This window comes from Saccostrea cucullata, unplaced genomic scaffold, assembly GCF_032062105.1.
Source record: "Saccostrea cucullata isolate Sc308-1 unplaced genomic scaffold, CSIRO_AGI_Scuc_v1 ctg1966, whole genome shotgun sequence".
NCBI classification, from domain to species: domain Eukaryota; kingdom Metazoa; phylum Mollusca; class Bivalvia; order Ostreida; family Ostreidae; genus Saccostrea; species Saccostrea cuccullata.
In genome coordinates, this window is record NW_026918157.1 from 92,100 (window position 1) to 109,730 (window position 17,631).

Here is a 17,631-nt window from a genome sequence, read left to right on the forward strand (position 1 = left end):
AGATGTGTCAAATACAGGAAATGTACGTGAAACAGTTGCCTCTTAGCTGACCCGATGTGCAAGGGCATGATATACGTACGAACAATTTTTATAAAAATAGGCAACCTGTTTACAAATACGTTCTCAACAGTTCCGTCTGAATTTAAAACCAACCTTTTGCAAATTCTACGGTTGTTATAATGACTGATAGCAAATACAATCTATTGTTATAAATGTACATTGTGTAAATCGAATGTTGACTGGCGTTTTTCATATACAATTAGTTTGTTACTTGTAGGCCATTGTATTACATTGAATTGTCTACGGGTTCCCATTTGCCCGATAATGACAAGGATTATACACCGGACGTGACTAGTTAACATGGGATGCTTATTCCTTCATGATACCCGATCCCATCTTAAATGTTTTGAGAGGTCCATGAACTCTACTCTGCTGTTCCGGTGACCGTTTGAGCTAGATTAATGCAAGTTAACGTTTTTATATTTCGTTGCAAAATATGGGCTTTAAAACCATGCTATTAATGGTATGGTGGCATATTTATGACATCCACATATATTAAATAACTTTTTGTTAACATAGCATGTCATGCCAAGTCAAGATAACTATCTCGTCGTGATAACTTTCTGCTTTTATTACCGGCCGCCAGGAGGCGGTCGGTTATTTAAGTCGCTGTGCGTTTCTGCGGAGTTAACAATTTAAATAAAAATATTCAACATTCATATCGGCGAATCAACATGATCAATATTATACAAAGATTGTCTAAATGTTTAGGAAAAAGCACAATAATCGTAATATTAAATTTTATAAATAATGGGGTAAATATTTCATCCAATCCTGATTGACAAACTCTGATATAACTGAAGTGCGGAGAAAATTAGTACGAGTGTTAGGCATAGTCTAAAACAAAGCCCCCGTTGTAAATCAACAATTTTACTTTCTCTTTTTAAAACAGGATCTGCTGTAATTTGAAATAGTGTATATTTGAACATTTCCTATGGATGTTTTTCAAAAAATATATTGATTTTGCAAAGAATATCATGTTAGTCCAGGAGACTAGGACAAGATTTTAATGTGCCAAACATTTTCCCGCCACATCTCAACACCAAAACAAAGAGATTGAAAGAGAAGCGTGGTGGATCTAGAAGGAGTTGGGGGGGGGGGGGGTTAACATCCTATAAGAGAGAGCGAGGAGCCCCACATAATATATATTTGTTGCGTTTTTATTAAGGTAAAACTATAGCTGAGTTTAAACTATAGTTTTGTACGTTTTATGTAAAAATATAAACAGCAAACTCACCAGATAGTTGTACCAAACTGAGTGCAGAGACGCAGAGGACTATGCACAGTTTATATTGCCTATACATGTAAAAAGCATTATGCATGAAGAAATTCGGCATCGCATGCATTTTTTTTTTCGTGTCACGAGGATATTTTAACAGATAAATATAAAAAATTAAAAAAAAAAAACAAAAAATTTCAGTTTCTGAAAGAATTTCAACAGATCTATTTGTTGCGATAGCTATCTTGACATGACGAGATAACTTATTTTGCATCATGAATAAAATAGCTATCGCAAAAATACGATTGCTTATCTTGACTGGACAAGATATAAAGTCGGCGTTTGTCGACAAACAAGAAAGTTGTCAGTATCATGACTTGACGAGATAATTATCTTGATTTGACATGATATGCTAGATGTTAAAAAAAGTTATGTGGATGGCATAAATATGCATCATTACATGCTGATTATTTCTATTCTTAATACTTCGACGTATTTACATACCTGTATACCAGTGAAAGAGGCACTGTATCAAAGTACATGTTCCAGGGGAACATGCACTGTCTATGCAAATCTCTTAACTCCAAGAAGTATGTTATATAAAACCATAACGCTACAGATCTGCAGCTACAAATAATGTGGAAAAGCGGAAATAAATACGTGTTGTGTAAATTTCTATAGTTTGCTATAAAAAAAACCCCACAGCATATAATGGATCATTGAGATGACAAATATACTAGTAATATATAAGACAACTTGGTACTGGTTAAAGTTTAAATCAAGTGCAATTGAAACACTTTAAATATGGTAACAATATTGTATACATGTATTAACTAGATTAGCATTAATTTATCTTTTTGATATCGCAATAATTTATTTCTCAGGTTAATTGCACTGATGTCTGAAACAACGCAGCAACTGTTGAGTACCGGATGAGAATTACAATATTTTTAAAAAAAAAACATTTAGAGGTATAGGGAAAACAAGTGCTTTATATTCTCATCCCCTTTCTTTTTCCAATGCATTTTTTATCTTTCAAACCCAACAAAATAGCGAAGGCTTGTATTTCAATTATTTTCCGTTTCTGTCCGCTTAAGAAAATTTCGAATTATTTTAGTCCTCGTTTTGGAAAACGAAAGTAATACCAAGTCACAGATTCACTGAATTCGTTTTGAAAACGATTCTTCAAACTGTTTATCATGATTTCATTTGAGAGGTATGTAGGTGCTTGAATAAACATGCTTTAGATGAAATTAAAGGAACATTTACATTATAATCATCAGTGTATGATAATTAACAATTTGGAAAACCCCTTTTCTATTTTAATCGTCGAATCTGATATTTTTTCTTCATGTAGGCTTCAAAACTGGAAAGAGTGGCGGTTATAATGTACAGCTAGCAAGAATTCTAGTTTTATTAGGACCAGTAGTTTAAGTGTGAATTTTTAACTGTCGACAATGGCGACGAAATGTGGTTTCTGTGGAGAAAATGCTGTCGTTTCAGAGGATGGATCGTCTGGGTCTATGCGAGTTTGTCAAGAATGTGGGTCTATTGCCCAGCAAAACTTCATTGTGGAAGATACACCATTCACAAGACAGTGCGACAACACATCTTCTCATGACTTTAAACAAAGTTTGTCTAGAAACACCCGAAATGCTCTCTCAGTAACAACACCTCAAGGACTTAAATCGGGCAAAAATCGAATCAGGATAATTGGACAGACTTTCAAGGTCGGCACCCCTGTGATTGATGAAGCATTAAATTTGTACGAAAAATTGTTTAAACACCAAGATGTTGTGAACAAGACCATAACTAACAAATTGCTTTTAGCAGCAGCATGCATGTACATTATGATGCGCCAGAATAATATTCCAGTGTCACTCAGATGGTTTTGCAAGGTTTCAGACATATCTGTGAATGAATTCTCAAGTAATTTTCTCCTTGTTCTAAAAGCCATGGAAATTCATCTTGTGCACCCAAGCATAGGATCTAGAATTGTCGATGTGTTGGCACCTGCAAAGTTAAGTTCAAAGATTGTCAATTTAACACGTGAAGTTATACAGCTATGTGAAAAAGTTTGGATTGTGAGTGGCCGCTCACATTCACCAATTATTGTCGCTGCTTCTCACATTGCTTGGTATTCTCTAAGTGAACATTTTGGAAGGAAATCATCACTTCGTGATTATTGTAGGGACTATGGATTCTCTTTTTCAGGTTCCATTGCAGATCGAAGCAAAGAAATTCATGATACCATCTTTGAACTTGGAAAAACTTTACCTTGGGTCACGGGACATTACAAGGATAAGAAAATATTCATTCGGAAATATCTTCCCGAGATAATTAAATACAGGGAAAGTTTACTCCATAAGCATAAGATAGAGGTGAAAGAAAAGAGTGTGGAAATGATAAATGTGAAGTCTGAAATAAATCCATTAGAAGTAGTTGAAGGAAAGGTGGAGGAAAAATCCAAGGAATCAAACATTGAAAATGGAGCAAAAAATAATCACACATCTTCAACTTCTTCTCTAAAAACAAGCAGTTGTGATTTTGAACTAAAAAATGTAGAAAATCTAGGAAGTGAAAGAAATCTACTATCTCCATTGCAAAAAGATGGAGAAAATGTTTCAACAGAATGGGATGATAAATGTACCAAAAATTCAAGCAATATTGCTGCAGTTCATGAAGTGGTTTATGAAAGTGATTCAATTCTGCGAAAAAATTTATTCATTCCTCCAATTTTGAAAAAGCCACGGAAGAGAAAATACTACGAAGCAAAGGAAGATTGTGAGGGACTTGATTCAGATGACGAACTAACAGAATTACAGGAAAAAGATGTGGATAAATATATTAGATCAGCTGATGAAATAAACATGATAAGACAGGTGAAGCAATTTAAACCTGTTCAGGAGGAAACTAAAGCTGAACTGAGTCCAACCGAGAAATAGATTTTTCTGTTGGTAATCATGTTTGGTATATAATTTTTAACAAAAATGTACACCTCAACTTCTTTTAAAGTGCTTATCCCTATTACAATGTATAAAAGGCGAGCTCTTCTTTCTGTAGCTATGACTTCATACATTTAAACATATCATTTTTGCAGTTATAATAAGGGCACTTTTACAAGTTATCTTTATTTATGTCAGAAATCCCATGTACATGGTGAATGTTATTTTTGTTAAGCATTAATTGTATGAGGTTCTGCAACAAGGTATTCATTTTTTCTTTTATAGACTAGTATGCTGGTTTCAGAGAATCATGGGTAAAAAGAAGATTGTAAATGAATGGATTTCAAAATCAAATTTTCTTATTAATACATGTACTTCTAATGATTTTCATTAAATTTTGCAAAATTACAAACTTAAACAAAACAAAATTATAAACTTTGTTTTACCATAATATATCATTTACTTTAATACTCCATTACTCTGATGGCCCTTTCCACAAGAAATCTGACTAAGATAAAAAAAATTGACATCTCTCTAATTTGCTTCTTAATAAATATGTTTTCTTTTATCTCAAAATATTTTTACAAAGTAACAGTGTTTTAGAAATACAGGATATTTTGATGACGTACTACAGCTTAGACATTGTTGAGGAATAGGAATTTTTTTGGTCTTAGTCATAAGATTCTTTGTGAAAAGGACCACAGTTTCAGGACCTAAAAACATTGGCTTAAAATGACAATACAAAATCATTTTCATTATTCATTTATTTATTGCAGTAATCATGGAAATAATTCAATAACAATTCATATTTATAAATGCAACTACAATAATTTTGATGATTTGTCAAAAAATCTCTTTCTGAATTAATAAAGAACTTTCTTCTATTGTCAGACTTTGTGTGGCAGCTATCATCTCATTACAACTGAAAAAAAAAGATAAAATTAATATTTAACAAGTTGTAATTTGGTTAAATCTTAAAAAGGATGTTATACACAGTTAGTGGAAACTCTCAAATACATTTAATTCCTTTAATAGTTTACATCAGTGAGAGCATTAAATCTACATTTCGAAAAAAAAATTAATAAAATAAATGGAAAATTTGACACCTATTGAGATAATAAACCTTTGGAATATAAGCAAGAGGTGCCTAAAATGTTATAATTATTTAATAAATTTCAAATGTATTGGAAAGAAAACTTCAAAAATATTTTTTTTTAAATAGTTTTTAGATTAAAATAAAATTGTTGACAAACATTTACCAGAAGTTATTGGCTTTTAATTTTTAATCATGTTAATTTTACAACTTAGATTTTTTACTGGAAATTTTCAACATGAAAGAATTTCCGTTTCTCAAACAAGCACAAGATATAAGGTCTATATCATAACAAATAAACATTTATTGCTATACCTTTTTAACTGCTGACACTGTTGGTTGGTGTGTTTTTCTAAAGAGGCTAAATGCTTGGCAACAGTAGCGGTGGCACTCTGAAATGGCTGCCCAGTGGTTGCCGATAAGTTTCCAAGTAGGTACTCACTTTCTTGCAAAGTCTGCTCCAATTGACCTGTAGAATTATAAATTAAAAAAGATTGTTAAGAATCCATGGATTTATCTTGTGTTGGCATGGGAACACAAATGAAAATCATCTGCACTTATTTAAACCTCTTGAGAAGTTAACATGCCTGAAATATTTTTTTTAAACATTTTATGTACATGAACATTACTTTGTCAAAAGTAATCAAAATTATGCACTCTAGTTTTCCTGAGCACAGATAAATAACAAGTAAACAATACTGTTATTGTAACATAATCTTACTGTAAAACATTTCCTCATCCTGTGGAATGTAGATGCCTTTGGTAGGTATCTGATGTCGAGTTGTGTCTAATGCCTGGGCTAAGGTCTCATACTGCCTCGTCATCTTAGGGAGATGGCTGACAACTGGTTCTAGACAATCTCTCTGTTAATACGACCATTGTTAAAATTATTATGTGATATAAAAACAGTGCCTAAGTTTTACAATTCACAAACTATTTCCAGCCAGCTTAAATAAATAATATTGCTTAAGAGAAATATCACAATTTTCTAGGGCAAAATTTGTTGCATGTCTTCATGTATAAATTGCTGCTTAATACTGTGACAACTGTTAGGGTCAGATGCAAGTTTTTACAGTATATAAAAAGTACGTAAGGGTTGCCCGCAACCCTGTGTCTCGCCTGCTGTCGCTGTGGTTAGTAAGAAATGATTGTCTGATAAACTGAAGCATTTATTGACATTTCAGAAGGAATAACTCAAAAATACAATAATAAAGAAATGGAACAGCTGACTTAATATCTAATCCCTTGGCGATTATATTGGCATTTATATATATATACATATACCCTGTAAATTCACAAATTATTGTGATGTTTTTATTATTGCGAATATTGCAACGTGTTATGAGTCGCAATAATTTGAACTTGCATTTTGAAATCAAATCCACTGTATATGTATCAAGTCATTCATGCAGAAAATGTAGGTGAAGATTACCTAATTATGGTACTGATATTGTTGGTTACCCATGATGTGTAGACTGACAAATTATCATGCCACTATAAGTTATAGTTGCTGAGATATGGACCTCCACCATAAATTTATGCAAAGTCACTCATGCGGAAAAATGTAGGTCAAGATGACCTAATTCTGGTACAGGCGTTTGTGGTTACCCATGATGTATCCACTGACAAATTATCATGCCACTATAAGTTATAGTTGCTGAGATATGGACCTCCACCATAAATTTATGCAAAGTCACTCATGTGTTAAAAATGTAGGTCAAGATGACCTAATTCTGGTACAGGCGTTTGTGGTTACCCATGATGTATCCACTGACTAACTATCATGCCACTATAAGTTATAGTTGCTGAAATATGAACCTCCATTATCAATTTAACCAAAGTCATTCATGCAGAAAAATGTAGGTCAAAATGACCTAATTCTGGTACTGATGTTGTTGGTTACTTATAACCTGTACAATGACAAATCATCATGCCATTATAAGTTATAGATGCTGAGATATGGACCTCCACCAAAAATTTAACCAAAGTCACTCATGCAGAAAAATGTAGGTCTTTTGTCACCACCTAAAAATATAAAACCAGATGACCTAATTCTGGTACTGACGTTTGTGGTTACCCATGATGTATCCACTGACTAATTATCATATCCCTATAACTTATAGTTGCTGTAATATAGGTCTTCACCATAAATTATCATGAAAAAACTAATCCAACTTAAGGAAAAAATACGGAAAAATTTGAATTTTTTTTTTCAAAATCATACTTGGGATATAAATTTTTATCCATACTGAATATTGTGTCCAAATTTCAAGAAGACTGAATAAAATTTGAGAAAGTTATTGCAGTTTATAAAACTTTGACATTTGGGTTAACCAAAAGTTGGACGCCGACGACGACGACGACGACGACGGAATCTATGGTCGCTATGTCTCGCTTCGCGACATTCGTCGCAGGCGAGACAAAAACCCTTCTTATTTTCAATTTATTCAAAACAACAGTATGTTCAGTATTTTATGCCAGACTTCTGCGACTTACTGAAGAAGTACTCTTCTATATATGGGATTATTTATGCTATATACATGAGTATTGAATTACAATTTTCTATTGAAATTTGTCAAAGCGTATTCGAGAACAAAATTAAGAATTCTAATGACAATCTTAAGAAATGCACATAATTCTTGACTCTCCGATTAAACAGAAATTGTGAATCCACATAATAAGGTAACACAGAAAAAAGTGTATTTATAGTATTAGTACCTGAATATCCAGTTGTTCATCTAATTCATTTAGGTGCTTTAATCTGGTTAATTCTTTGTCTTTTTCGTGTTTCTGTTTTCTAAGCCTTTGTACTTCTTCTTGTAGCCATAACATCTGAGACTGCATGTGTAGAGAAAAAATGATTCAGTTCAATTCAATAAAGCTGAAACCAACTACATGTCCTTGAAGATTTAGCAGCTGAAAAAGTCCCATACATTTACAAGGGATTTCTTTTTTTCAAATTTCATTCAAAAAGGCCTGGTGTACACTCATACCATTGCTTTTCTTTCCTGTTCTTCTTTGATTCTCTTTGCTTTGCTGTCGAGATATTCCCACTGCACAAGCCTACCGTACAACAAGTCCAGGTCTTGTTGTGTTATAGTTGATTTATGCTGAAAGTAATAATTTTCTTGCATGTAAAATTCATATCCAAGAATATTTTCATCTGTAATTCTTCCAATATGACTCAGTTTCCTTCTCTAAAGGTATGACTGTTGCCTAAAAGCGAGACTAATTCACCCTCATGAAAGGAAGTAAACTTTAAGATATCATCTCATTAACATATAACTGAACTAATTTAAAGCTGACAAGTGAAAATTCCACTATGAACTATCAAATTAAATTATTAACTGATGCAAAATATGTCAGGGAATATCAAAGAATATCAACTTTCCTCCTCTTAAATATCATTGTTTTAACGGTAGATACATGTATCTACAAACCTTAACTACATTGTCTTTAGAATGAGAATCTGTATTTACATGTAGTTTGGATGTGTCACCACCTAAAAAATATATGATAAATCATTTTATCTCAGTTTTGCTAAATTACAAAAACATGTGAGAGTGCTTTACATGTAGACATAAATACATGAACAGTATTTACTTAACACTTTCCCATTACAATACATGTTTCATAACACAATTAACTTAGCAAATCTCTAAATGGAAAATTTAATTTTACCTTCGACCTCTACACAAACAGAAGTTACATGATATTTAAAATATATGATGCTAATAATAGCAACTGTACCTGTAGATATTGCTGAGATGTCTGTTTGTAATGTAGAGAAGAATGATACATCTGAGGTAGGAGTGGATGTCTTCCCTGTTTTTGTGGGCTGTGTGTTGTCAGGGGTACCAGGATTTTTCTGGGATTCTGCACGCTTTCTCTCTTTCGTAGTTTTCTTCCCTCTGGGGTTTGTTTGGATGTCGAGACTTCGACTTGCCTTGCTTTTGTCTGCCTTTGAAGACTGTATGAAAATACACATGGTTAAGGATGTCTGCTTCAGAAATGATAACTCTTTCAAAAAATTATAATTTTTTAATTAAAAACTTAGATGAGGATCAGACTATCTACTTTTTTCCCCAATCATATAAAGAGCAATGGGTAGCCATCTAGTAATCATTTGTCTGTCTCTCTGTCTATGTAACTAACTCTTTGGACCCTACCTGTCCAACCATCTGTCCAGAAAATGCATATAAAGAGAAAAACCCCTTCATTTCTTTTCCTTACCTCATCTGTCAAAACTTGACATATGTAAGACCTTAACAGTGAACATAGAAGTGTCACTTACTTTATCCATTAGTACAGATACTGAGCCTTTAGCCTGTGCTGCTTGCATGTATCTGGAAGGCACCACCTTGACTAAAACAAAGAAAACGTTTTCTTACATACGTTTTAAATTAGATGCAATTTCTCTTCATGAACAACATGTTGTTTTTTTTTCAATTGGGAATAAGGCTAAATTCAGATTGCAGTAGCTGAAATTAGAAAAATAATTTATCCATTTTAGAGTTTATTTTTCCTGCATGTTTGAATTTGAAAAATAATTGTAATGTAAATATACACTGTAAATGCACATGCACATGAATATGTAATGTGAATATACGCCATTTTAAAGTTCAATAGAATAATGTGCTTTTAAATGTTGTAAATCATATGCATGGGTAAAAAGTGTCTGGAGAATGCAGTTATACCTTCAAAGCTCTCATAACTAAAGTACTTTTCCTCATAAATATCATGGTTTCTATTACTAATTAACTGTTTACATCATTTTATGACCATTTTCACTAATTAATTGAATTGTCTTCAGAGAAGAGTCACTATCATACTTTTCTTCTTTGCTGACCCTGGTACTTTAGCTGTCTCCTTTGCTGTATTGATTTCTGCACCAACTGGTCTGAAAAAAAGGTTGTCTATGTATTTTATATCTACAGTGCATTTTATTTAAAAATGTATTTTACTGATGTATTTTCAAAACTGAAGACAAATTGTTATTCAAATATCAGCAGAGCTTACCTTTTACTGGGCAATAAAATACCGGTAATTATTTACATGAAATATATGCACATAAAATTAACATCAACATGTACCCTAGTTTACCTATCACTGAGCAATAAAAGATTTAAGTACATGAAATATATGCACATGAAATTAACAGCAACATAATCTGTAAATGCATATGAAACAAGTTCTTAGACTTATTGACTGAACCCCCCTCCCCCCTCCCTGCATATTTACCCCCTACCAATATGTACCCCCTAGACTAGGACTTGAAGGGAAGAGGAAGCTTAAATAATATTACATTTAAAATTTCCCTCACTTTTTGTTTTTGTTTGTAGGTTTTGTAACAAAATCTGAGATTGAACAGACATCACTCTCACTGATGAGGGACATGACATCAGACCTCTCCCCCGGGGGCTGCTGTAGGTTATCTGAATCCCCCGAATCGTCAAAATTTGGCTGAGGCAATCCCATTAACCTCTCCATCTGAGTCAGAACTGGTAACTCTCCTAGAACTTCATCTGCACTTTTTGGTAGACCTGAAACGTTATTTCGACAGTGTAACCACATAAACTCCATAAACTACATGAACTACTGTAGACGTACTTTTTTCCACGGGGACATAATTCCGCGGAATCTCAATTTCTGTTTAATCCGTGTGTAGAATATTACGCGGATTTCTCAGACTGTCACTATATGCCTTACATTTATATCAAGAACGCGTGGACAAATTTCCGCGGAAAATATGTGACCGCGTACATAGCGTAAATTAATACCACACGGAAAAAAGTACTTCTACAGTATTCAAATGTTTAATGATTGTTCAATGTTCAAAGTAAATCCATCACATGATCAGCATGTACCAAATTTGATAAATATCTGCATTTTCATTTACAAAAACAAACCTGTCAGTTTTTCTTTCAGAACAGAGGATGACTTGTTGTTTGAAGGCTTGGAGGCCATTGGTGATGAAACCTGAACTACAGGGACATTAGAAACAGTTACTCTGCTTGGTTCACCTCTTCTGGCAGAATTCCTTTTCAAAAATAAATTCATTACATATAAATTTGAAAATAAATGCACTTTGTGCTGAAAATAACAAAACTAATAAATGTATGAAATATATAATGATCACGATAATTTACGAAAAAAGGGAAATAAAGCCTGAATTTCAAACACAATCATAATTCATGAATGTAAATAGATTGTGGACAGAATAATTACATCAAGTGATAGCAAATGAAAACAAGGCAATTTCAATATGTCTATAATACTCTGATAGTTATACAAGGTGATTTCAATATGTTCATGATACTCTCATGGTGACACAAAAAATACAGGTACTTGCTCATGAATATGCAGTTAAGCTAAACAAATTTTAAAAACATTCACCAAAACAGAAAAAAAAGATTTCTTTAGTTGAACAAAATAACAATAATTCTGATACCTGAGCTGCCGCTTCGCCGCTGCTGCTGAATGACAGACAACCCGAGCGGGGGATTTCTCGTAGCCAACCACACCCACTTCTACCTGATCCGGGTCAATCAGCTGACAGGAAGCGTCCAGAACCATGACATCATTTGGTTTACACTTCTGCTGTCCCAACTCTTCTAACTAAGAGTTTTAAAAGAAACAGGACATCAAAAAGGTGTCTTCTCTTTAAACATACTCTACTCATTCAGAATGGCAAAAACTATTAGTTCATATTCCAAGAACAAATGTTGTAAATCAAATTTCATCAGAATAAACACAATTTAAATTTCAAGTCAAAATGATGTACATGTATGTTTTTGCATTTATACAAATACATTTTAGTTTTTGACACAAATTATACTAATTTATATAATGATGCATTTACATACTGTAGATCTACAATTTTCCACAGGGTCATAATTCCACGGAATCTCGATTTGTCTTGAATCCGCGGGTAGAAAATTACGCGGATTTCTTAGACTCTCACTTTATTCCTTGCAAGTATTCTGAGTACGATGGGACAAATTACTGCGGACAATTTCTGACCGCGTACATAGCGCAAATTAATACCACGCATAAAAAATACTTCTACAGTATACAATAAAATAAACAAGCTTAAAGACCCAATTTTTTTACCGTACGGTTACCTGAAGAGAGGGAGTGGTCAAAGTAACAGTGGTGTTATTTACCTGGAGACCCCCAACACCCAACATGTCAAAAATTTGTGTAGACGTAACATTACACAGGAAGTCTGTGTTTGGTAATCAGGGTCAACATTACGTGTTTTGTGTCTGGTTTTGAGGGAAACTACGTAAAATAATTATTTTAATATGAAATTTATTTGTAAACTAAACGCATTCATCGTAATCATTGTAATGTTTTGAAGGAAAAAATAATAAGATACATGTATATCGTTTTAGAAAATGTTTTCCTTACATAAAAGAAAAAAATCACGAGTAAAAACTACAAATCAATAATATTTATCTTTTTTTAATCTTCAATGAAAGAAATCACTTGATTAAAAAAGTCTGAATATTGAAATAGAAAAATTATTAATCCACCTATTCGTCGTGCATGTGAACATGCATTTACCGCGATCGGAATGTGTTTTTTTTTTATGGCTAACAATGTTGTCCAAAATATTCCATATTTTTGATTCTTCGTGTGTTAACAAAATTTTATTCTTAGAAAGATTTCTTTTTAGAATTGATCACTTTCAATTCACATTTTCATTACGTATATATACAGACGCTAGAGGAAATTCGAGCATTAATTCTGACATCAATTTCTGTACATGCGGATTGTAGCCAGTACAAAATAAAAGATCTTTTAAAATCTATGCTATGCCATTTATTAGTGCTGAATATTTTTCTTATATCCCATTTCTTAAAAAATAATTTAAATCGTCGGACTTCCAATTACGACAAATAGAGCCGGTTTCTGTGGACGCGGTCTTTTTTCTATAGATAAAGGCGGACGATATAACACTTACAAGTAACAAAGAGCAGTGAAGATAGAAAAGAAATATTTTATTATGTCAATGTTTTAATAATCTACTTTCAATTATTTTTTGAAATAAAATTCAAACATATTGGAGTTTTCTAATCCGCGTGTATACTATGCGGGTACATGAAGGCGTTTGACGTGTGACCAGGTAATTGTTTTCAAAACATGCAAACTCAGATTATCAAGAAGCACAGGTAAGCTGACCTGTCAATCAAATCAGAAGCTATTGTTTTTTTAATGATTGACAGGCGGTAAATAATTGATCTTGAATCAGGTAGATTTTGGGGGCGTTAACATAAAATTGGGTGTTTAAATTGTCACAAACTGGCAAATTGTGAACTTTAACATCTATCTTACAAAACATAACTAAAAAAGGCTAACAATACAGTGTACCTGAGACTTTAAGACATTTTCCTCCTCACTGTCAGATAAATCTAAATAATCTGTCTTCTGAACTCTCGCAGGAGAATTCTGTTCTGTGGTGTGTGGTGCTGTCCTGTGGAGAAAAGGGTACATATAATCTCAATGTATGAAATCCAGGTCATTCTCTTCGAACAGTCCTGGCATATTTTCAGTTAGACAATATAGACTAACCTTGATTTTGACATAATTTTAATTACAAATTTATTTATTAAAAAACAAGATATTGATTTCCTTTAATGCTTATATGTACTTGTATGAAGTTCCTATATACAGCAGAACACAACTGCAGATATGCACATATTAAATGAAAACGTGCACAGCAGTGACTTGCATTTCCTGTAGTTTTATAGGGATGGGTATCGCCAAAAATTTCGTATCGCGATATATCACGATTTTTTCCCACAATATCACAATAATATCATGATATTTTTAAAGCAGTTTTTACAATGATTTTATTTGAAAAGTCATTATTTTTCTAAAAAATATGCTAGAAAAACAAAATTTTACTTTCTTGAAAATTTTATGTATATAAAATCAAAAGATGCCGTTCTTTTCACTTTTTACAACATTTTTAATACTTTCTGTAATTGTAATTAGAAAGATTGAACAAATAAATGAATAACTTCTGGACTTTATAATATGAACAACAAAAAATCATGATATACCGGTATACAGATAAAATCGCACATCCTTATAATTTATAACATATTTTGAACTTATCAGATATAATGGATGATCTTTACAATCACTGTTAATGTTATATGAGTGTTTTACCATATAGTCATGATATTGATATAAAAGTTAAATTTACAATTACACACAGTAATAATTTACATACATACATTTACATACATCTTAAAACAATATTACAGTCGTTGAGCTTTATATATTCCTGGATTTATTCATCTTTGACATCAAAGCTTTCAGAATATGAGTTACATGTACATAGGTAGCACATCTAAGTCCATTTTCTGAAAATGCACTTTAATATCATAAGCCAATAAACAAATCTTTTTAAACATACTTTCTAGGTGTAATGCTGGCAGAGGGTTCAATACCCTCATTGTCTTTTATCCACCCTGCAGATGGAACAGCGCTGTGGCTTTCAGGGAATGGAACCGTTTTGTCACTCTCTTTTGTGTGAGCATCTAAAAATGTAAAAGAAAAAAGTTACCATTAATTTTTTTCACTTATTTAGTACATGTACGTATAACCATGATAATAGAGTCATTATTTGTTCTATAAACTTTTCCTTTTTAATTCTTCAGAATCATTTCCTTTTTGGAGTGGAGTGCTCTGATTTGCTAAAGTGAAACTAGTATGGATATATGTATTCTGTTTATTCTGCTGCATAGCAAATACACAGAACGAATTCTATTGTTAAACTAGGTCCAAAGGACAATATCAATTTAACCATAGAACATTCTATCTTGGGCAGGAATTTTTAAGGGGATTTCACACTGTTAACTTTTATTTATCTTTTACATGTACCTATTCCATGAGCTAGAACTCCTCGTTGTTTGCCAGATGTTCCCCCAGCGTCACTGATCAATCGCCCTTGTGCAAGAGTTTTTCTGCAAAAAAAAAAAAAAACATAATTAATATGTTTTTAAAAATTGGTTCCAAGACCAATGGCAAAAAATAGGAATTAAAAGGAAAATCGTGAAATTTTTTAATATGTATTTAAATAGCTAAATTAAGCTATGGTATGTAGTTCTAGCTACTTACCTAAATAAGTAAATGTACCAAGTCTGGTACAATCACTAGATTTAGCTACGTAGCTTAATTTACCTATTTAGCTTTATTTACCTACCTGAGGTAGTTATATTTAGCTACCAAATCAATTTGTTTATATAGAAAAGCATTTTTCTCAGGATGTGCAGAAAATCTCATTTTGATGCAGTGATCATTTTCAACTTTGAACTCATCTGAAAACAATTCATGTAAAAACCACTTGAAGAATTGTTTTTTTTTCTGTGCAATTGCAATCAAAGTTCTGAAAGTTTTGGGACTATGTATTCCTAACCCAAAAATTAATAAATATGAAATGACAAATATTCCTTTGCTGTTCTGTTTAAGTGCATGCTGATAATCCCTTTGTTTCAGCACAATGAAGGAAATCACTTCACGCTTGAACGCACCAAATAGAGAGCACACAGCCAAACAATGGAATTACATGATTGCCTCAGGCTGTCAGGGTAGCAAGTATAACTATGAGAAACTGCATTTGATTGCATTTTTTGCAAAATTAGCCCAAGACCAAAGATAAATTACTTGTAAATTATCACTTTAAGAATCAGGATTTTTTTTTTTTTAATAAAAAGAATAAAAAATTGTTGAACTTGAAAAAAAAAAGATAAATACTTACAGTGTAAAAAACTGAATGTAATGGATAAAAAGGCTTAAAAACAACAAACTAAGTTTAGTTTCTACTGGACCTGTGAACTGAGATTACTGACACAGCTGACATGCAAAGTTTTAAACTTGAACAATCTTAGAAAGCCAGTTTTTTTTCATATTGAACATTTAAACAAGCAAATAAATTATTAAAACACTATATTTACCTTTTGTCCTGTTGGTAGAATATTGCTTCCAAGTAAAGCACTGGATTTACTACTTGTAAAGTGAACGTTTGTACATTCCGCTGAAAAAAAGGATTCTGTTTTATGTTTCATTGACTGAAGTTGAGTACACAAATAAGACTTACACAACAGTTCCAAATTCAAATCATACGCGCGCAACTTTATCATTTTTGCAGATGTTTCAGCTAGATTAATATAAGTTTAATCTATAAATCAAACACATAAAAGTTTGCTTTAAGTGAATATTTTTTATATATCTTTTTGTTTCAATAATTGTCATGTCAGCCCAGGTGTGCTAATTGTGTTAGTTTTTGAAAAAAAAATTAAATAAATGAATTTAAAAATATATTAAAAAAATCTTTAAATTACTAGATAAATAAAATTTCAATACAAGTATTGTGTTAAACATGTTGAAATATTAAAAATTAATAAATGTTTAATATTTTTAATAACATTAAACGGCAGAGTAAAATAATTTCCCGCGGAAAAAAAATGCCCTTTTGATTTTGAAACCATGTCCCCCAATTTAATATTATTAGTGTAAACTATAAGTAGCTAAATAAAGCTATGGTATTTAGTTCTAGCCTTAGTAATTTTTAAAACCTGAACACATCTGCACACGCACTAATTTATGCATTATTAATTTATAGACCATGTGAAACCTAATTTTTACTTAAATAGGTTTATCCATCTGCACATGCAAAGCTTTAAACTTGAACATATCTGATAGAATGCTACTCACATCTTTTTTTTCATATTGAACATTTAAACAAGCAAATAAATTATTAAAACACTATATTATACCTTTTCGTTTTCTGTCCACCGTTGCTTTGCACTGGATTTACTTTGTAAAGTGAACGTTTGTACATCCCGCTGTTTGGTCTTGTTTTGGTTTACGACCGGAAGTTGAATTTAAGGCCTTGAAGGTCTTACACAACTCGTTCCAAATTCAACTCGTACGCGCGTTACTGATATTTTACTATGGCGATTGAGGTGTAGAGTTTAATGTAAGTTTATTCTATAGATCCAACACATAATAAGTTATGCTTTCACAAGTGAATATTGTTGGCTGATTATATCACATATGATGTCACGCGTCAACGTTTAAATAAATGAATTTGAAAATAAATTAAAAAATAAAAATAAAATTAAGTAGATAAATAAAAACAACACAAGTCTTGTGATCTACGAGGCCAGGGAAATGAACAATGATTACAAAATTATCTATACTTTTTTAGAAAATAATATCATGTGCGACAGAGTAAACTATGGTTTCCCGCGAAAAAAAGATTACAAAATTATCAATAAGTTTTTTAGAAAATTAAT

At 32.2% G+C, this 17,631-nt stretch overlaps 2 protein-coding genes across 2 annotated transcripts; one reads left to right on the forward strand and one right to left on the reverse strand.

The window, feature by feature from the left end:
- The first annotated feature begins 2,404 nt into the window (after positions 1-2,404).
- LOC134258448 (transcription factor IIIB 50 kDa subunit-like) lies at positions 2,405-4,483 on the forward strand. The gene is made up of 2 exons (XM_062741013.1): positions 2,405-2,495; positions 2,637-4,483. Exon 2 carries the CDS (start codon positions 2,737-2,739, stop codon positions 4,222-4,224), a length of 1,488 nt encoding a protein of 495 aa, XP_062596997.1. The 5' UTR covers positions 2,405-2,495; positions 2,637-2,736; the 3' UTR covers positions 4,225-4,483.
- A 499-nt stretch (positions 4,484-4,982) lies between these two features.
- Positions 4,983-17,254, reverse strand: LOC134258455 (uncharacterized). Its single transcript, XM_062741023.1, has 16 exons — positions 17,110-17,254; positions 15,215-15,297; positions 14,748-14,871; positions 13,694-13,796; positions 11,769-11,935; positions 11,227-11,357; positions 10,641-10,860; positions 10,150-10,217; positions 9,612-9,682; positions 9,068-9,287; positions 8,758-8,819; positions 8,311-8,427; positions 8,036-8,155; positions 6,039-6,180; positions 5,633-5,786; positions 4,983-5,146 (listed from the first exon to the last, which is right to left on the reverse strand). Exons 1-16 carry the CDS (start codon positions 17,172-17,174, stop codon positions 5,068-5,070), a joined length of 1,926 nt encoding a protein of 641 aa, XP_062597007.1. The 5' UTR covers positions 17,175-17,254; the 3' UTR covers positions 4,983-5,067.
- Between the last annotated feature and the right edge of the window lie 377 nt (positions 17,255-17,631).